Source organism: Equus quagga, chromosome 2 (assembly GCF_021613505.1).
Source record: "Equus quagga isolate Etosha38 chromosome 2, UCLA_HA_Equagga_1.0, whole genome shotgun sequence".
Taxonomy (NCBI): domain Eukaryota; kingdom Metazoa; phylum Chordata; class Mammalia; order Perissodactyla; family Equidae; genus Equus; species Equus quagga.
In genome coordinates this window covers 85,641,950-85,663,545 of record NC_060268.1, presented here as the reverse complement: position 1 = coordinate 85,663,545, position 21,596 = coordinate 85,641,950, and the positions used below count along the sequence as shown (strand labels likewise).

At 39.9% G+C, this 21,596-nt stretch overlaps 1 protein-coding gene across 4 annotated transcripts in view; it reads left to right on the top strand.

The window, feature by feature from the left end:
• The window catches only part of MCTP2 (multiple C2 and transmembrane domain containing 2), a 228,022-nt gene that overhangs the window by 65,577 nt on the left and 140,849 nt on the right, over nt 1–21,596 (top strand). For all 4 annotated transcript variants that reach the window (XM_046653662.1, XM_046653663.1, XM_046653664.1 and 1 more), the window contains 4 exons: nt 14,803–14,945; nt 15,732–15,808; nt 16,334–16,445; nt 20,393–20,428. In XM_046653662.1, the coding sequence (XP_046509618.1) occupies nt 14,803–14,945; nt 15,732–15,808; nt 16,334–16,445; nt 20,393–20,428 (368 nt within the window). The remainder of the gene's footprint in view (nt 1–14,802; nt 14,946–15,731; nt 15,809–16,333; nt 16,446–20,392; nt 20,429–21,596) is intronic.

The window sequence follows — 21,596 nt, the reverse complement described above, 5'->3', positions numbered from 1 at the left end:
GAACATGCCTGTACATCCATGCGTCATCAAGGATAGAAGAATAGTATTATGGGAGGCTGAGAGGTTTTAATTAGGGCTCTCTAGAAGTGTGGCCCCATCTAGAAGATTGCCTCTTACAGGTCATTTTCCAGTTGTTCAAGAATTTCCTTCGACTCTCTGGCGTGTAATCCTTCAGCCTTTGCTAGACTTGATCCACTGTTGGGGAGCCCAGTACTAATTAAGCTGCCCCAGTTTTTGCTGGACAACTTGGGTTGCTATAGTGGTCTTTCTAAGGATGAGCTTTACTCAAATGCTGTGAAATGTCCAGGCCTCGCCTTGATCTCACCTTCTTGAGGGATCTGTATGAGAAAAATCATAGCCCTCCCCCCTCACCTCCTCTCTTTGCTGTGTCCTGGTTCCTGCCTCCAGCCTATATGTAGGGCTCTTTTTGTGTTTGTCTAACCCCTCCCCCTGCCCTGTGTTGGAGGAGGTCATTGAGAGGACATGACCACCAGTTGACCCTCCAGGGGGACAGGGCCATCAGAGGCCCCTCTCCCCCTCCCCTGTCCTGGGAATGTATGCTCTGCCCACCATTGCCACAGTGGGTGCCATTTTCAAGGACACAGCCGTGAGAGAGAAAGTGTTGTTGAGACCATCTGGACAGTGTATGTGATGAAACCTAGTTAAGGACTCTGTATACACTTTTAAGAATCTGCGGGTGGGTGCAGAGATCTGCTCACCTGTGGCCGCCCAAGAACCGCCTACGTCAGTTCTTGCTTATGAAACCTGCCACCTCCCAATCTGGAGCGGCTCCCTCTGTCTTCAGTCTCTCCTTGCCCTCTGTGTACTGGGTCCCATTTCTGATTTCACCCAGGAAGCTCCCAAGGTTTTGAACCAACGCCCTGTCATCTTATTTTCCTTTGCTCTATCTTTCTGTTCCCCTCTTCATCATCCTAATCCTTTACATTCCCCATTTCCTTCGCCTTTTTTTTCTGGAAGGTTCTACAAGGTGTTACAGTTTTTGGCCAAACAAGATACACGCCTGTTTTAAGTTCTTGATTTGAGCCATTGTCTGGTAACTCTTGGGAGGTCTCAAATTTTGACATTGGTAAAGCAGAGCAATATGATATGACCAATCGATTTTAAGTCCAACGGCTTCATAACTGGGTTGACACAGAGGAAGTTGAACCCTGGCTCAATTTTCCGCAGAAGGGAACGCGGCCGAGAAGCTGTTGCCATGTCTTAGAGCTGGCAGTGCTCATGCTAGCAGCCCTGTTTCCTAGGCCTGCTGTGAGCACTGACTTTGTGACATGGGCAGGCCTCTTGACCTGGGAAAAATGCTTCGCTTCAACCCCCCTTAAAACCTAGACCTTAATTACTGGAAAACAAGAAACAGCCTTTGGATTAAAACCCAGTTTTCCCTTGATGTAAGGCAGTTATGATGGTGTCCGACTGTGGGCTGGAAGAATACTGTGTTGCTGACGCCCTCTGGTGGTCAGTTTTCAGTATTGCAAAAGGGAAAGAAAAGTCCCTTGAAACTGGCTGTAACATTGCTAGGGCCGTGCAGATCTCTGGCTGTAGGTGTGACGGTTGAGGATTGATGGTCTTCTTTTTTTTTCTTTTTTTCCCAAAGATTTTTTAATTTTTTTTTTCCTTTTTCTCCCTAAAGCCCCCTCGGTACATAGTTGTATATTCTTTGTTGTGGGTCCTTCTAGTTGTGGCATGTGGGACGCTGCCTCAGCATGGTTTGATGAGCAGTGCCATGTCCGCGCCCAGGATTTGAACCAACGAAACACTGGGCTGCCTGCAGCGGAGCGCACAAACTTAACCACTGGGCCATGGGGCCAGGCCCTGATGCTCCTCTTTTTGATGTGAGCTTTAGCTGATGAAAATTCATGACATCTTCATCCAGCAAACTGCCCTCTCTCTATTCCCAGCACTAGTAGATGGCTGTTCTTTGTTTTCAGAGCGGGGATTGCTTCATTTGTACATTGCAGGAAGAATGCATTGCATAAGTCGTTTTCCTCCTTGAAAAGAATAGTTGAGACAAAAGATTTAAAGATCTCCCGCTAGCATGAGAAGTCAGCCATGTGATAGGTGTTTAGTAAATTACTGAACTGCTACCAAAACGTCCAAATGTCTGGGACCTCTGATTTCAGTCCAATTTTCCTTTTGCTATTTAGTAGGCTAATTTTTTGATTGTGCAATTTTTATGATTATACATTTCTTCTTTAAAGAGAAAGGATACTTTTGTATTAGACCTAGAGAGAAACACATTCTCCTTGTTTCAGCTGTAACTGAGGGGCAGGTGGATGTTTCTAGAACTGAGGAGGCAGCGTGGAGCTTCCCAACAGGTGTGTTCTGAATGGGGCCTTCTGAGGTGTTCACCCCTTAGCCCTCGCGACAGCTCTGCTGGACCTGGCCAGCCCCTCAGCAGCCCCTTCCATTTATCCTGCTGTGCCCAATAAAACCATCATTGTCCTTTGTGCCATGCTGTGAAGTGCTGGGAGCCCTGGACAGTGGGTAAGAGTCCAGGGCTCCAGGTGTAAACCACCCGAGTTTGAACACTGCTCACACATCATCTGGCGATGGCTGTGAGGATTAACTGATGCCTGTGCTTGTGGGGACGTGTGGGGACATGTGGGTGGTGGGGGGTAACATAGTAACATCCAGTAAACAGGAGCTATTATTATTGCTGTGCTTTGTTTTAGTTTTTCCTCATTTGGGTTCTATTTTTGCATTTTCCCTCCGGGAAAGAGAAGGCCTTTATGGCATTTCTGCTGGTGTTTTTAATGGCCTTCTTCCCAGTTTCTTCAGAATTTGGTGCACCTTTTGCATATCTTGTGCTTTTCTCTCCTTTTGAGATAGATTTTGTCCCCTCACCTTTCCCCCCTGGGAGCAAAGGGTGGTTGTGAAAGGTGTTTTCGGAGACCAGTTCCTACTTTCAGTTTGTGAGACAGCAGAAATGAAAGAGAGACTAATTTTTAAAGATGCGTTATTTGAATAAGGACTCCGTGGTGAATTGATGGTTTTATTTTTCCATCTTAAGTTTGACTCAGAAAATGCCCCTTAAATTTCATGGTGACCAACCTGGGCAAACCTGGCATGGATGAAGGCATCTGGCTATGTCATTGCTGCCTTCATTGCTGAGATTTTTTTTACTGAGCATACTGTAGTGATCTGATTTTTAAAAAATCTATTTTTCTTTCTAGAGTAAGATAAGATCTGACTTTCAATTGTTTGATTTCTTGCTGTTGTTTCCCCACACTTATTTTGTTCCATATTATAAAAATTTTATTTTGAGAAGAAATTAAAAGCTGCAGAGGGCGTCATTCATCCTTCTCTGATCAATGCTCCAGATTAGGTGTGTTCAGCAATTCAATTCTTAGTAATAATGCCGCGGCAAATATTCTGGTGCCTAAATCTGTGTGTACAACTTTCTTTTTTCTTTCTTCGCAAGTCATTTATCGAAATGGGTTGGCTGTTGTCTGTCATGTGATCCGAGCATTTCAAGACTCTTGTTGTGGAATCGCCACTTGACTCTTGAGAAAGTCTTCTCTGTTTCCGTCACCCCTCCGTGGTGGATAAGCGGTCCACTTTCCGTTTCTCACCTACTCTGTGTGTAGATGATCTTTGTTCATTTGATAGAGGAAAAGTATCATCTTGTTTTTGTTTTAATTGTACTAATAAGCTTGGACCCTTAGGGGTGTTTGGATGTGCGCTATCTGCTTCTCCCTCGTGCACAGCCTATTCCATCCTTCGCTGTGCCTCCTTCTTCTGGTTCCTGGATATGTTCACATACATTTTTCTATTTTGTTCATTTGCTTTCTAATTTTGTTTCTAAAGTTTTTGTTGCAAAAATCTTTTCAAGTCTTACGATCCTATTCTGGACAGTTTCTTCCTTTGCTTTCGTACCTAGAAAGGCCTTCTCTTTCTCTCCTGAGGGAGATACATATTGACCTATTTTGCTTCCCTTTTCTGTCTGGTTTTCCATTGTTCATTTATCTCTTTGATCTGTCTCAAGCTTATTTTGATTTCTGGCCGGGAGTAGAAACTTAGTTTTACTTTTTGTCAAATGGCTATTTAATTAGCTAGGACTAAATACTGCATTCCTTTCCCTAATGATTAGATTGCCACTTTTTAATCGGGTATTGAAATGCAATGCATGTTGCTTCTTGTCTGCTCCTCGGATTTCTCTTTGATTCCTACTGCTGTGTCCTTTTATCCAGGCGCCAGCACCACACTGTATGGGAACATCATAGTACTTTTTATTTTGCAAAAATTGGGGTTGGCTCCACTGTGCAGTACCTTCTCTGAACACCAGATGGCATGCGATCCTTGGTATGCCTGTGCAGGAGCAACAGAAATACATTTGGCCAGTGTATCAGAAAGAATGCCATTCAAGAACAAACCTGAACCTTTCAAAGATGCGCACACCCATCCTGAAGCCCAGGTAGCCCATGGTTTTCCTGTACTTGTTGGGTTTTGCCGAGGTCCTGCAGCAAGCAGGTGGAGCAGAGTTCTGAAACCTGTTTCTGTTCATTCCTTTCCCGCTTTGATACAGATTATCTTCAGTGGCCCATGTTTGTCCTAACAGCCTTCAATGTATTCCCACAGCTAAGCTCTTTCCTCGGGAAATGTTTGTGGTTGGGTTTTGTTTGCATACTCATGGGTTGATTATAGAGCTCTTCTGCTCTGTAGACTCAGTTACCTGTTCTTTCAGTGGGATCGCATCCCAATTCCTGTGAAGTACCCTGGCACAGAACTGGCATGTTTCCTATGTCTGCTGCATGTAACAGATGGCCTTTCACCCAGCCAAGGAGCACTGACTTGAACTTAATCAAGCATGTCTTCCATTCGGTTGGATGGGACATCTCTGTAGCGAGGGGTTTGATCATGGTCATTTCTGTACCAATGTAATCCGTGCAGCATTGCGTGCTGTGTTGCCAGTGGTTTTTCTGCTTCACTTCCTTGTCTGTGATGTCGATATGGTGTGTTCTGCTTGAGGGTGTGTGCATGTTTTCTCTAGAGGGTGAAACAGAGGGTGTGTCTGTGTATTTCTACGTGTCCTTGATTTACTCGTAGTTTTATTTTGATTTCAGCTATGGCATTGGGCGGTTAGTTCTGTCATGTCATCACACCTCAGATATTCTCGTGCTGAATTGGAGGCAGGGAGCATGACATGCAATGCAATGGTGAAGGGTATTGTTCCAGAGGCTATCACCATGTAACAAATTACGTCAAAACTCGGTAAGCCAAAACAACCAGATGTTCTTAAATTCTGGGAGTGTGAATTTGGACAAGGCACAAGCGACTTGTCTTTGCAACATATTGCCTGAGGCCTCAGCTGGGAAGACTCGAAGGCTGGGCTAGTGGGACTAATCATCTGAAGACCTGAAGACCGGTTTGCCTCTGTGTTGGGTGCCTGGCTGGGGTGACGGGAAGACGAGGACTGTTCCCCTAAGGCCTTGTCATGCAACATGGCTTACTCACAGCCTGGCAGCCTCAGAGTTGTCACCCTTCTTATGTGGCAGCTCAGGGCTCCAGGAATGAAGGTCCAGGGCACAAAGCAGGAGCTGTGGTCGCCTTTTATGGCACAGCCTTGGAAGGAACACCGTGTCACTTCCACCACACTGCACTGACGAAAGCAGTCACCCCGATTCAGGGGAACAGGATAGGCGTCCTGCTTCTTCATGAAAGGGGCATCAACCTTTTGGGGTTATGATTTAAGATTGCTCTAGTTCTGAAGGCTTTCACGTGAAACGGATCTGTGTCTGAGGCTTGGCTCTGGGAATGCACTAACTTTCCTCATCCCTAACACAGCAATGTACATCGTGCTTGTCCCGTACGATTTTTGGAGGATTAAATGAGATCATGCCCATTGATCACGACTAAATTTCAGTCGTTTTTTCCCTTTTCTGTAAACACCAGTGTCCGTTTCCTTAGACTTAGATTTATGCTTAAACAATAGCTTGGGCTGGGGACATTTTTAGTATTTTTTTTGATAGAAAGGAGAATGTTAAATATTAATAATTGCAAGTTCTTTGCGATGTGGATTTCTGGAACACCGAGAGCTGACATTGTATAGATCTGGTAGGTTTCACCCTTTACAAGAGACTCCGGGCGGCAGTGTTCATTGGCTATCTGGCTTCCTCTTGTCTTATTTCCTTTTTTCCCCCTAACTCTTTCTAGTCTCTTTTTTTTTTTTTTTTTGAGGAAGATTAGCCCTGAGCTAACATCTGCTGCCAACCCTCCTCTTTTTGCTGAGGAAGGCTGGCCCTGAGCTAACATCCGTGCCCATCTTCCTCTACTTTATATGTGGGATGCCTACCACAGCATGGCTTGTGAAGCGATGCCATGTCTGCACCCGGGATCGGAACTGGCGAACCCCGGGCCACCGAAGCGGAACATTCACACTAAACCACTGCGCCACCGGGCTGGCCCCTCTAGTCTCTTTATCCTACTGCATCCTGGCCACTGCCTCTCCTCTCCTTCTTGTCATGTTGTCATGCCTTCTTCTAACTTAACCTGGGCACTTCCTTTCTGGTGTTCCAGAGACAACCATGCATAATCACTCTAAGCAGAAGTTCACACCTCTGTGTGCCTCTGATCGCTTCATCAAGAATAGGGGTGCAGACCCCTTCTCTTAATGACCACTTCACCAAAAGCCAATTTGTTCAATAATCTATTCACCAAATGGCTTATTCATTGAATTTACTGAATTTAGCAATATATTGACAATGTTTTTCTTTCATCTGTTTATAAATTTATAGCTATTTATGTTTCGAAAGTTACTGCGTGAGAGCTTTTAAAAACTGCTTTGGAGGTCTCTGGGTTATATTAGTTAATTGGTTATGAAGATAAAACAAAAACAGCATTTTAAATAATATTTCATTTGTCTCAGGCCAAAAAAAAAAAATACAGAAGAGACTGGACATGTGATAGCCTAGGATGCAGAGCCCAGAAAGGGGAGAGTAAGGACAGAAAAGCAGAGGATATTAGGAGGAAGACTGGTGGGGAGGGGGCTGAGAGGAGAAGATACGGGTGTGTGGGGTGGCGTCGGTGGGGCTGAAGGAACTTTGGGGAGGCCCCAGGGTGACCTCACTCCCCACAGCTCCCTATGTCCCATTATTTATTCCATACAACCTTTATAAATAGTTCAAATAAACAAGTTTTGTAAAACTTTATAAATAGTTCAAAATAGCAAGTTTGGGTAAAATTGGTAATTTCACATGGTTCATCTTGCTGTAAGTCGGTCATTGGAAATTCTTTCAGAAACTGGATTTTGGTAAATTGCTTGGAGCTATTACATCTCAGAGTCTACTTGTGGGCAGGCCTTGCTCGAGATGCTACTGGGGTGTTACACATGGTGGGCTGTCTTAGAGGAGGGAAGTCAGTCATACTCGGTGGGGGGAAAGTTCTGGAATAGTTCAACGGGGATGTGCTAAATGGCAAAACACAGTCAGCAAGGCTGTTAAGGAGGAAACTGTTCTTTTATGGTTGGTAATAAAAGAACAGCTCCAAGAAGCATGCAGCTGCCATATGCAGAAGGACGGGTGAACCTGCGAATGCGCATGTTCCCTTCATTTTAGTGGATAAAACCTGGCTTGGAATTCTGCTAGATTTGAACCTACTGTTATCTTAAGTAATGTGGATTTTGCTCTACAAAAGAAAAGTTGTTTCTTCTTTCCCATGTGACTGTGGAAAAATGCCCTCTGAATTTCCATCATGCCCATTATGATTTCTGAAGAGGTCAGTGAGAAATGTGTAGAAATGCGGCCCTGGGACACAACTTGATCTGGAAATCTCAGTTTAACTGCTAGAGGGCAGCAGCAGCTGTTCAGAAATCTTCCCTCGCCTTTTTTGGGAAATAGGTCTGGCTCTTTTATTTTAGCCAGCCTCAAAGAAAGTCTGAACTCGTGGATCCCGGATAAAAACAGCTCAGGTTTAGTTCTTTTTCTGGCAAAAAGAAGAGATTCTAAATATGTGTATATATTGAGAAGATTCTAAATGTGTGTATATAAAGACAGTGGTCGCTTAGTACCCTTAAGCCAGAGGATAAGCATAAAGTCAAATTTATACCTTTCAAATGTTTCCAAATGCTGTCTATGCAGGAGGAATTCATCCATGTGTAGGTCAGTTTCCCTAAACACTTGATAAATAATTGTTGACTTGCATCTGAACTCTTAAGATCTCCTGACAAAAATTATCAGATATTACAAAATGTAAACTTAGTGTAAAAATACAGAGATAATTTCCTTTCATGACCAAACAACTACTCTGAGAAATGCATTTAATTAGGCAACTTTTCTAGCGTAAGATGACCTTTCTTTTGGAGAGAGTGTATGGTTAAAGTTTTTAACTTGGCAAAAGAGTTTCGCTGATAGCAAATAAGTAGGTTTTGCCTACAAATACTGCTTTTGTATTCAGTGCAGTGGATTTTTAGTTCAAATTAGGAATGGTGTTTTTTACCCTATGTCATACAGTAAGTTTTCATATATATGCACAGATATACAGATAAATGACCGTTAAACTGATTAGTACAAATATATTTATGGGCATGGAAGGAGGCTGATAGGTTATTGGCTGAAGAAAGCAGGTAAAAAATACAATATGAAGGCTGATTCCTTTTTGTGAAAAGTGTGTGTGTGACTGTGTGTGTGTGTGTAAAGTGTAAGTACGTATCAACATATTAAGCTTTTCTAGCTGGTGGTAATTTTCTTTCTTTTTTTTTAAGTGCATCTTGACTTTGTACTTTTCCTGCTATGGTTATGAGATGTTATATTAGAAAAAGCAAAGAGAAGTTGTTTGTAATTCAAGCTTCATTACACATTTATCTTATTTTCATATTAGAATGGTTCTTGAGCCAGTCAATGTGGTATTGTCAATTCTATTTACCACTTCTGTTGGTACTCCCCATTTTTTCCATAACACTGTCAATGTGGTAGCTGCTCCTCAAAGTGATAAATGAAATACCAAGAGGAGAACAAAATCTTCAAATAATATGGTTCTTGATGACTCTCCCGATGATAGATTTGAGTTGTCTTATGTCCTTCTCAGGGAGCTGCCTGTTATTTTCATCAGACTATATCTTCAAAGTGCTCTGAAACACTCCGTGAATAACCCTAGGATGGTAGGTGGGGTGGTAGCCAGGACTCATGAATATGTAGTGATTTTTAGCTTTTATAAATCCCTTTCCTTCCAGGACAGCTCAGACTGCTTCGTGAAAAATTTCCCAAACCACTTGGGATCCTGGTGGATGTGTATAAGCTGAGGAATTTTCTATTCAATTTATGAACAGAGAAGGTGATATAAATTTCAGCCTTTAGAGATGACAATAGAAGAGACATTCTAGAGACAAATTATCAGTACCTGTTATCTTGGACAGCTAAAGTTAAGTAAATGAATATTTAATTAGTACTACATATGTTGGTATACACTCTCCACTTTTAACTTAATTAAGTAGTAATACTAAAAATAGTAGCACTTACTATAGGACTTTCTCAGGAAATGTCTGCAGGCTGCTATCGTTAAAGAATTCATTCAGTTCTCAACATAATCCTATGAGGTTGGTCTTTTTCCATCTTACGGGTGAAGACAGTAAAACATAAGGAAATGAGTAAGTTGCCCAACGTGATAGAGTTACCAGAATGAAGATTTGAATCCAATATGTCCATCTTACTTTAAAGTTTATTCATTCATCTATCACGTATTTCTAATACCTCTATCCTGCGTGTTTGGCAATCCTGGGCATAAATCTTACCTTCCAGAGCTTTGATTTGGAGGAGTTTCATAGTATATTCATCGGTGCTCCAAGTAAAATGTTTTCTAGACTGAAATAATTTTATGAAATACAGAGTAGAAAAGTTTTAAGCTGTTTTTTTTTGTTGTCATTGTTTGTCTTTAATGCACTACTTGGCAGAGTTGAACATTTTATTCTGTATTGTGGAGTTCCAAGTGAGGAAATAGCAAACAGCTTTTCCCAATGGTTTGATGACATACCTCCTTTAGTCCATGGAGCATCTCGCGAGATGAGCGTTCCATGGCTAATGCCTTGTGAAGCCCTGGATTGGTACCTCTTTCCCCTCATTGCTCAATGCCCTGGTGCCGTATTATCTCAACTACCAGGTTTTTTTTGCTTTAGCCTTTTTCTTCTTCCTTCTGAATTATAAGCTGCTGCCAGATTTATATTTCTAGAGGTTGGCTCTGATCATTTTACTCTTCTGCTCATAAGTAAACCTGAATTGCCTTCCCTTCTCCCATGAAAATAATTCCAGATGGACCAAAGGCTTATGTGTAAAAACTGAAAAACTACACAATCAGTGGAAAGAAACATAGCTGAACTAATTTAAAATATTTTAGTGAGAAAATTCCTTCTAAGCAAAATGTTAAACTACAAAGCCATAAATAAAACTTTGGTAAATTTGACTAAATAAAGATGAAAATAACTTATTGCAAGAAATAATGCGTTTAAACAAGTTATGACAAGATTTATAGCCAGTGGCTGATTTCCATAATTAAGGACTCCTTCAAATCCATAAGCAGATGACAAACCATGAGCCCGTAGAAAAAGGGGCAAATGATATGAACAAGAATTTCCATAATAAAGAAATACAAATGTAGGTCACTAAAATATGAAAGATCCTAAGCTTTACTCAAAACGTTAAAGATAGAGGAAAATGGAGATAGCCTTTTTTCACCAGCCATTGGTTTACAATAAAGGTTTATAGCATCCAATGTTGGTGAGCACGTAAAGAAATAAATACAGGGGCTGGCCTGGTGGCACAGCGGTTAAGTTTGCACATTTCGCTTCTCGGTGGCCCGGGGTTCACCAGTTTGGATCCCGGGTGCGGACATGGCACCACTTGGCATGCCGTGCTGTGGTAGGCATCCCACGTATAAAGTAGAGGCAGATGGGCATGGATGTTAGCTCAGGGCCAGTCTGCCTCAGCAAAAAGAGGAGGATTGGCAGTAGTTAGCTCAGGGCTAATCTTCCTCAAGAAAAGAAAAAACAAGAAAGAAAGAAATACAAAACATATACTCTTAGTGGGAGTGTAAATTTGACCGACTTTGGAGGAACAGTTTGATACTGTCTTTCAGAACCAGAAAAGGTACATATTCCTTTGCCTAGCAGTTCCAACATTAAAAATTTGTTTTAAATGTAATCGGTTATGAACTCAAAGATCGTCATGCAAAGATGCTTATTCTAGTATTGTTTATACTAGTAAAATAAAATTGGAAGTGACGTGAATGTCCATTACTTGGTGACTAGTTACATCAATTAAGCTAAAACAACACAATGAAAATTGAAGCAGTGAAAAAAAAATAAAAACCTGCTGGCTCTGTATTGCTGGTATGGACAGAGCTCCGAGATAAATCAGTTGTGAAAGCATGATGTTCAGTGCATGTAATATGATTACTTTCAAGTTAAAAACAATTCTTGTATCTTTTTCCTATAAAACACCCAAGAAACCTTTGAGGAATGCGAATGAGGAAAGGTTAAAAGGGTAGAGATTTTACTTTTCATTTCATACCTTTCAGCATTGCGTGCATGTCTTACATTTGTTAAAAAATAAAAATGAGAGAACAGGAAGAACAAAAACCACCCTATATTTCTTACAGAACAAAACTAAAATCATTTTGATATTTTAGCGCACTTCGGCCTCAGACTCAAAAACCTGCCTTTTAAACTTTATTTCTCATTATGTTTTTTTCCCCTTAATTTCTGGATAAATTGAAATGCTTGCTTGGCACCACACAAATTGAGTCCTTTTGGTCCCCTTCACTTCCCACCCTTTCAGTGCCAGTTCCTCCTGCTGAATGGCCTCAGTCCCTCTCCGCATGTTCAGATCCACCCATTTTCAACTCCCATCCCCTTTATTTCAGTGTCCACTGATACACCAGCTAGAATTGCGCTCTCTCCCACCTGTGAACTAGCGTAACCCCTAAGTTCAATTCTATTTTGACACTTACCTCTTGGACCTTGCCTTATCTTTACGGTGTGCCTGCTGCCCGCCAGGCGCAGAAGAAAAGGATCTGGGATCGATTTTCTCTTGTAACACCCCACGGTGCCTAACATGGAGCCAGTCTCTGAAGTGACCTGTGTTTGTGGCCTGTGAGCGATGTTAGCAGGCCTGACAGGTACAGAGTAAAGAGAGACTTGACAGTCCATAGTGTCATTGAGCATGAGCAGAAATAAGAACTGGCACACGTGTTGTCAGGAGTGTAAACTGGGGCAGCATTTTTGGAGGACCAATGAATGCCTGTTCATCTCTCTCAGCATCCATAGACCCACAGTATATTTTGAATGGAGCGGAAAAATCCAGCCATTGATGCTTAAGCCTTAATATTCTAAATGTGAGGTTATGTGACTCCATGGGGTCCCACATGGCAGAATTGGTGGCAGCCCCAGGATGGAGGCGCCATCTTCGGCCTCCTAGCTTCATTCTCCTCCCCAAGTACCACCCTACCTCTTTATTCCAAACAGCCTCATTGTTTACGAAACTCCCAGTGGAAAAGGTTAAAGTCCACCCATTCAGGTGTCATCTCATCATTTGTCTAATCTGGGAGTTGCATTCCTGAGCCGCTGACCCCTTTTCAGAACCTGCCTAGTTGAGATGTCACTTCCCTGACAGTGAGACACTTCGGCTCGGAGAGAAAAATCACAATGTACTCCCCCTTTCTCAAATTTTCCCTAACAATTAACGCCGCACTAACTTGACACCCTCTTTCCTTGTTTGGCTTTGTAAACCCTGGTCCCTTTTTCTATTAATTCCAGACATTAATATTTTCTTTCACGCAACTGCCGCCATTCACCCATGAAACAGTTTGAACATTATGTAGCTGTCAAGATGCCTGGGGATTACCCAGTATGCTTTGCCTGTGAGAAAGTGACACCACCGAGGCCTAGTTTTGAGATGTTTATTTTGAGAGTACTCTGACAAGCATGAAGGGCTGATCCCAGAGTGGCAATTTCATTTAATTAAAGGCCTCTTTTTATTATAGTTTTTCCCCTACATTTTTTTTTTTTCAGATATATATCAGAATGATTGTTAACGTCTGACTTGCCAGAGGTGTTCTCTTGTACTATAAAAGGGGGGTGTGGGCAGACTGCTCACTCACTAGTGAGTATTCCACGGAATGGCTGGGAATGCACTCATTTTTACTATCCTACTCAGAACTGCCGCTCCACATGGCCTGTGTGTGAGTGTGTGTGTGTGTGTGTGTCCACGTTTAAAATAAAGACAGCTGGGCTTCTGCCCCTGTGTTGCCGAACTTAAAATGTGAGTCAAAGACATGCATAGGTATATATGTAGTTGAATTTCTTTGTTTTAAAGTTAGTAGCCTTGCAGTACTAGAAGGCTAACTTATCAAAATTATATACCTTGGTTCATCTATTAAGATTTTTAAACAATGTGTATTATCTTGCTCTATAGTGATGTTATTTTCAGTTGAAATAGTTGGGAAATGTATTGCATTCATTTTTAGTCATTTTTAGTGCAGTGAAATGGAAACATAAAAAGCAGGAAGAAAAATAAAAAATTGAAGTAATTAATGATGCGTATTAACGATTTGGTAAATGTGTGTGACGGAATAGCCTAATTAATTTTTGAGGCAATATTCTTAGACTATATGCGCTTTTTTTTAACATCAGGAATTCATGTCAATAAATATACGGGGGCCTAGGTTGGGCACTGTCCCAGGCACCTGGGCTATATTAGTGAACAAAACAGACTGTTGGTCTTTGTACACTTATTCATAGTTGCAAGTTCCACAATTAGTTATAACATCAAAACTTCCTATATTAGGTTTTTTTCTTTCCTTGTGGCATTATCAGCTGACCTTCATTAAACTCCTCATTGATTGTTCATTCGTCTGTGCCTTCTTTATTCATCATTCGCTGGGTACTAATGCACAAGTATGTCCCAAGTGTGCTGGCACACTCGCATGCGTGTAACACACATGCACAACACATAATTTGTCTGTTACATTTGCCGGCTTTTCTGTTTTTTCTCATTGATCTGAAAAGTGTGAAGGAGGGTCCGTCATCAGCCCTTCTTTCTGCTCTGGATATAGTGGCTAGAGGGACATTATTCATTCTTTTTGGCCTCTGTTTCAAAGCTCCCCAGGAGGAGAGGGGTGGGTCAGGGGTGTCGCCCCGAGGCCAGCTGAGGGCCTGGCTGGTGTGGCATTCAGCTGGCCTGGGTGAAACAATGTTTACTGCTTTGCTGCAGGTGCGGGAGGCAGCGATGAATGGCAACTTTGTCGATTTAATCTCTACGCCCCCCGTTCTGGTCTTAGTCCCGTCACCCCATCTTTTGAGTCAGTGGTTCCAGAGATTGATTTATTTATTATGATTATATTCTCAAGTTCAGGGTTCTGTTGAGTCAGCCATCTGGCCAAATGTTTGAAAACGGTTTCTTTCCCTTTTCACTGAGTCACTGCCATTCTTCAGAGGGGTGGGCTTCTCCCCAGGACTCCTGACACCATCGGCTGGTGCCGGTGGATTTTATTTCTTGAATTTTTGTGAGCAGTGTGGTGATGACATACCCACAATGAAACAAAACCGAAACAGCTCAAGGAGCCCGTTTATATTCCACCACTAAAGGCAGAGAAGAATCAGTCATTTACCCCAAATTGTTTCATTTCTCTCTCCTCTCCACCTCTGGGGCCTTCAATCTCCGCACAGGGAGACGTTTGTTCTGGGTGTGCTCAGTGAATGCTTTGAGCCTTAGGGAGTGTGGAAAGAATCTTTACTTAATGGAGATCCTAGGCTTTTACGTATATTTTTAAAACCTTCCTTGCTCTCGTTTTCTTTTAAAGGCACAAGCGATCCCTATGTGAAATTTAAGCTGAATGGGAAGACACTGTACAAAAGTAAAGTCATATATAAGAACTTGAACCCGGTTTGGGATGAAATAGTTGTATTACCAATACAGAGCCTTGACCAAAAGCTACGTGTGAAGGTAATTCCAGGAGGCTTTCAAATCCGCTCCTTTATTAAAAATGTTTATTTCTCTGCCATCTTTGCCCTCTTAAAAGTCAGCCTCCCCAAAACCCTTATATTATTCTTAAGCAGTGGGTTAAAATATTAGTAGGGAAGGAATTCTTTATACCCTTCATTGAAACTGTATGTTTTTTCTCGGATCAGTGATATATACTCTACCAAAAAATCAGACTGAAAGGAAGATCTTCATTGATAGTATTTAAACTTACCAAATGTGGGAGAATTATTGCTGCTCATGCAGTGGTGACGAGTACCACAGCCTTTCTCATTAGAAATAACTTTATACTTAATAGAGCTTTAAGCTACCGGTTGGAAGCATCAATTGCTCTAACATCTGGGTTAAAACTGCATGAGTTGAGTGCAGGATGGGATCGCTATAGAATATTTAGCAAATTTCTATTTAATTGGCAGATCTGCTCACTGTGGAAAATACTAAATTTTAATGAGAGACCATTTAAACTACAGAGAGTGGTCCATTGTGCGTAACATTTTAATGCATATGCAGACTGCCTTAAAAGTACTTTCTGCTGTTTTTTTTGGCTGTGGTAGGCAAAATGGGCAAGTCTGAATAATTTTGTTCTCTCGATCGACTTGGCTGTATTCTTCTTTAACTGTACTGTGCAAATTATTTTTAGATCTAGAAGACCGAATTCAAAATTCTCAGCTTATTGCATTTGTTGATAATTTGGTAAACTTAGTTGGTTCACCATATTAATGTGTGTTACTGGTCTCTTCCCCTTTGTAGGTATATGATCGAGACTTAACTACGTCTGATTTCATGGGTTCTGCATTTGTCCTTCTCAGTGATCTTGAGCTTAACAGGTATTGTCTTTTTACTTTCCAACTGCTATTAGTGAATTTTACAGGGAAGATAAGGTAATGTTAAATGGTATTTGTGTAGATCAAATGACAGAAGAAATCTGAACAAGTGAAAGAGTGCGTTAAAATGTGAATTTTTCTCTGATTTTTGCTTTTTAGCTCCCGCTTTTATCAGTCAGATATTAAATCTTCCATTGTGTTTAAAATGTGTATTGGATTGTACACATTCATTTGTTAATATTCAGGTTCATTAGCCTACCTAACCTGAAATTAAAACAAGTATTTGAATTTTGCTTGGGCAGCAGAGAGGAACAATAACCAGCTGTTGAATGAGGCAATACCAAACAGATTCAATACCCTGAAGGTGGTTGGTTTATTTTCACTGAATTTGGTATTTTCACTGAATTTGGTGCTTTTTGAACTTGTGTCTGACACTTATTCAGAGGCAGGGGCCTTTCACCATAAGCTCCCGATGCATTATAAGACTATATAGTATGGCGAACCTTATTGGTTACTTTTTGCTTGTAGAACGACTGAACATATTTTAAAACTGGAAGATCCAAACAGTTTAGAAGATGACATGGGAGTGATCGTGTTAAATCTGAACCTAGTAGTAAAACAGGGTGATTTCAAGAGACATGTAAGTGTGACCTTTTTGTCCTTTTGTAAATCCTTCATTGTAATTGTCCTTTGGTTACTGGACTCCTGGATAACTAATATTTTTGTAATTATTTTTGGGGGGAAACAGATAATTTTATAAAGACTTAAAGTACCTATCTGTGGTTATATACATCCTTTCTCTTGGAACTCTGGAAAGAAAATCCATTAAGGAATTATCTCTGTTTTGGCTAGGAATGTAGATAGTATTGCTTCTATTAAAATGTATATCCTGCTTGTGTTTTGCTTGTAACATCGTCTGAAGTATACTTTCAGTCGGTGGTGAATTTTCCATTTGCTATTTTCTCAGGTACTAGGTGACTTAGGCATTATTCAGTTATGAAAAGCAGTTCCCCGGGTTTAATTATTGCATCATACATCACTAAGGTGATCATGTGTACATTCACAGCATTCCAGTCTCTTCTTGTTTTTTCTTTTAGCTACCAATCTATTGAGAGTACTTTTGGGAAGATGCAAATTTTAATATTCTCTGGTCTATTACATGGAAATTTCTAGTTAATGCACTACATGTTGAAGATGTTGAGACTATCAAAAAAAGTTGGCTTTTGTGACAATATGATTGGGACTGTGTCTTATGAGCAAACATGTGAATACAAATCAGAATCTTATTTTATATTCAAGGATTACACCTTATCATTCCAAGAATTAAAATAATAGCATAAAGCATCTTTGTTTATAACTTATTTGAAAGGTATTCTTAAAGCCAACTAAAATACCTACTTAAAAAATTGAAGCATGTTTAGAATCTGGTATGAAAATCTGAAGCCTGTTTATAAATTAGGCCTCCAATAATACAGCTTGAACTCAGTCAGTGGGAACAATGAGAATATTCTTCACGTTGACGTCACCTTGGCTTTTAGTTGTAATTGATTTTCATGATGAAAATCATGACTGGTTTACTGGTAAACTCACAGAAGATAGCTTAAAGAATTGGGAAAGCTGCACGGTGACTTTTCAGTTGCCAGAGGGTCAACTAAATAACTGCTATTTTTAGTTTTAATTCTCTACTTATGAGCATTTACTTGACCATAACTACGGAAAAAAAACTCCATTTACCAATTTTTTAAGAAGTGGCGCTGTTAAAACTGGAGACCTCAAGAAAGCAGGTATTTTGATGTTAAAATGTCTTAAATTGGTGTTGAAAATAAACTTTTTTCTATCCAGCATAATGAAGGAGAGGTTTTCCTTAGCTTCTCTTAGTCTTGACAGTATGGCAGCATCAATGAGTACAGTAGGTGACCAGCGCCCTGAGCTGATGCCAGGTTAAAATAACCTGCAATGTAAATAGGTATCATTTGCCACATGGTTGAGCAATTGCCAGCTGATACGTTCTGGAAATTTCTTACATATGTAAGTGAGGTTTATAAAGTTGGATAATTTCCTCATGAAAATAGCTGTCTGTTTAAGCTGCATGCTACCTGCATATTTATTCCCCTTGCGAATTTTTCTGTAGGATATTGGAATATGTTTGGCAGTAATATTGCCACTTAAAATATATTTACGTATTGCCAGAATTTGGAGTTTTAAAATAATGCCGTTTTAGTTAAAATTTCTTTCGAATTGCAGAGCAATTAATACTAGATGCAGTTTGAGTTTGTTTTTGTAAAACATCACAGAGAGTATCTTTTCCAAGTCCTTAAAGTAGCCACACTTGTCATCTTTTTCAGTTTGGTCCTTCTTTCCTCTGACTCCCCCACCTCCTGTTTTTGAGAGTGTGTCAGGCTGTATATCTGCTTGCTCATGTGCTTTCTTATTTTCTTTGTTCTTTGCTTGTCCGGCAAAGGTCTAGTGGATGATACGTTTATTTTATATATATTTTATGGGGTATTATAATATAGAAAAACCTGCCTGCTCTCATTTGTTCTGATTGGTAGTTTTGTTTTTCTATTTATATTCTTGACCCAAGTATCCCTGAGCAAGGAAGAATTTATCCTGGGTCGTGTGGGGTTATTCAGCTTCTGGTGCATATTAGGGGCCCTTCCGATAGCGTAGATATCAGGAAACGTTTGTCCTTTTCATTGAGTTTAATATTTAAAGGCATCCCTATATTGGGTTTTTAAATGGGAATAGGTAACATTGAAGACTGGGAAGACAATAGATAATTTGATTGGGAATAATGTGTTTATAAATTCCCATTTTAATTTGTGTGATGAAAAGATTTCAGTTTGAATTCTCAGTTCTGTACCCAGATTTCTTCCTGTCGTCATTGAGGCAGTCTTTGTCGTTTTCGAACCAAGCTGACAAAAATCTTAACGTGTAAAATGTCCATGAATTGACCCTCATGTCCAGGGATGCAGGGGTATATGGGAATCGTATACTTAGAAGATGAGGCTCTGGCTGGAAGGCTGACAAACCTGCTATCTATTTCTTTTTCTTGGCAAAAATAGGATTGTTAGAATTATGGTCTCTGTCATCAGACTGCCTGGGTTTGAATCCCAGCCCCACTACTTTCTAGTTTTGAGAAGTTAAGTAATCAGGTCAAATTCATAGAATTACTTAAGCTCTCTCAGCTACAATTCCTCATGTGTGAAAGGAGGATAAAAAATCTTTTACAGGATTATGAAGATTGGGATTATCAAATATGGAGCTTGGCGTGGAATAGACACTAAATATGTGATAGCTCTTAGTATTGTCGTGAGCAGACAGTAATACTCATTTTCCATTTTTTCCTTATCAATTTTGTTTATCTTTTATGATTGTTATAAAAATCGAATGTTATTTGTCAAAGGGCCCTAAAAAGCCACATGTACCTGGAAGATGTTAATTAATTTTGGTGATTGTTTTGGGTGAAAATACTTGTCAATATGTTGTTGAGAAAATACAAAAAGAACTGATTTTCATACTCAGATTGTAGTATCTGTAACTCTGTGTCCTGTGCTGAATCCTGAACTCACAATTTCATCAGGGGAAGTGTTTTTGGTGAAGAATATTTTCAAGTAATTTCTGTACCAATGTTTCTAGTTGCCAGTCACTGGAATGTAAGTGGATTTCCCGCAAAGACTGTTTATTTTCTGCTTTCTAATTTATTAGGAAGACTTATTGGCAAAGTGGATAGGTCATTTGCCTAAAGGTATTTTTTCCCTAAACATAATAGTAAATGCGGTCTGCTCGATTAGATTCATAATTGAGTTGTAATCTCCCAAATTTATCCAAGTTTTAACATCCAGTTAGGTGGTTAACCAGCCAGAGTAGAGCTTCACAGTGCTGGCCGGTGACAGGAGTAATGAGAGGATTCTGCTAGGGGAGAATTTTAATTGTAGACGAAATTCAGCAGACTTAGCATGACAAATGAGAGATCAAAAGAGAACAGCGGTGAAGTTACTTGCTGTCCAGAAAATTTTTTCTTCTCTCTCACAGTGCCGAATTAGCCTATTTTTCTTAATTATGCAGAAATGACTCCTATTTTTTTCTATTATTTTGCATATTGAGATTTAAGCAGTGGAGGTAAATGGAGTTATTTTTTCTAGTGTCTAAAACTATGAAAACCTAAACATGAACTGACGTTGTCCATGAAGTTCTGAAACATTTTCTTAATCCTATCCAAATATTTCAAGTAAGAGAAATCTGCATTTTCGCTTTGCCTTTAGAGGTAAAATTATAGTGTTTTAAGGCAATCAAAAACATAAATGTACTTCTAAGGACTGAGCAGTATTCCTATGTCCTTATGTTTTCATTATTGAATGCAGTGAGAAAATGGTGTAGAACCATTCAACCATTCAACAACCAAAGAAATGTGATTTTTCTATGTTACTATGTTCTTGCTCAAATGTGCTTTCTCTGTAACCTCAGAACTTGGGTGTTAGTTGTTTGAATGTAGTCAGCACCATCTAACTAATATAGTAATTATGCTAACAATTCGATTTCTTTTCATTTTGCCATTTCTCACCATCCAACGGACACAATCCTTAGCGTTGGTCAAATCGGAAGCGGTTGAGTGCGAGCAAGGTAAATATAGCTATTTTTTTCTTTACATCGTTTGGTAAAAAGTTCCTCTTTGTAGGAGACACAAATGTATATATGATTGATATTATCCACCCTTTGCATGGAACGACCTCCTTTCCTGTTACTGCTGTTATAAATAAGAAGGAAACAACCTCCCTTTTAAAATTTCATTTAATAAGGGCACAGCCAGATGTTTGAACTTACACTTGGTTTAGTGATGACATTTTATATGTACCGGCCACGTTAGAACGTTACACTTCATTAAGCTCGCATTATTTGGAGTGTAGAGCAGTTAGATTTAATCCTTTAGGAAGTTATTTACCATAAGATGGAAACTAGCTTTGGTGTTATTGGGGCAATGAAAAGATTGAGTGGAATATATATACTGTATATTTTATAAATCTCTTCATATTACTTTTATTTTACCATTTCTTACTTTTTTTGGTGAGTTTCTTTAAAGATTTCTTCGTGAACTATTGATGGTTTTATACATTGTTATTATCTTTTTAAGCAATTATACGCTGTTTTCCGATTTGTAAAAAGTTTAGGTGTACCAAAGTAGAAATGCATTATTAATTTATCAGGTTATTAAATTATCACATTGTAATCTAAGTGGCTGTCAGAATTAGTGTAAAAATAAACAAACAAAACCGAAAGAGTATTTGTAACTTTAGCAGCTCTGCTACTTTTTAAAGAGAAATAACCAACATGGAGGCAGCCATGATGTGTGTGTGACTGGGGCGGGAGGATGCGTTGATGATCTCTTTATATGTATTTATTTACACACACACATATATGCACAAATATATGCCAGCTCCAATTTCTAACCTCACTGTACTTCAGTGGTTTACTTCTCTGTAAAATAAGGAGATTGAAACCAGGATTTTGTTAGTATGTAAGAGGATGTGTAGGTGAAAGAGAAAGACAGAGAGAGAACAAGATCCGTCACCTGACCAGCCCTGAGGCATTTCGGAAGAAAGGCAAACTTTCCAAACCTTGCTTTTTAAAATCTAAAGGGATCAAAATTCCAACTCTTACTAAAATGTATATCCTTTGCATTTTGAACACTTTAGGAATAACCATGATAAGGTGTTTTGTCGTCCTACCCATTGACTTGGTTTCCAAGACCCTGGTTCTTTTTAGAAATAAAATTAGGAGACGATAAATAAAA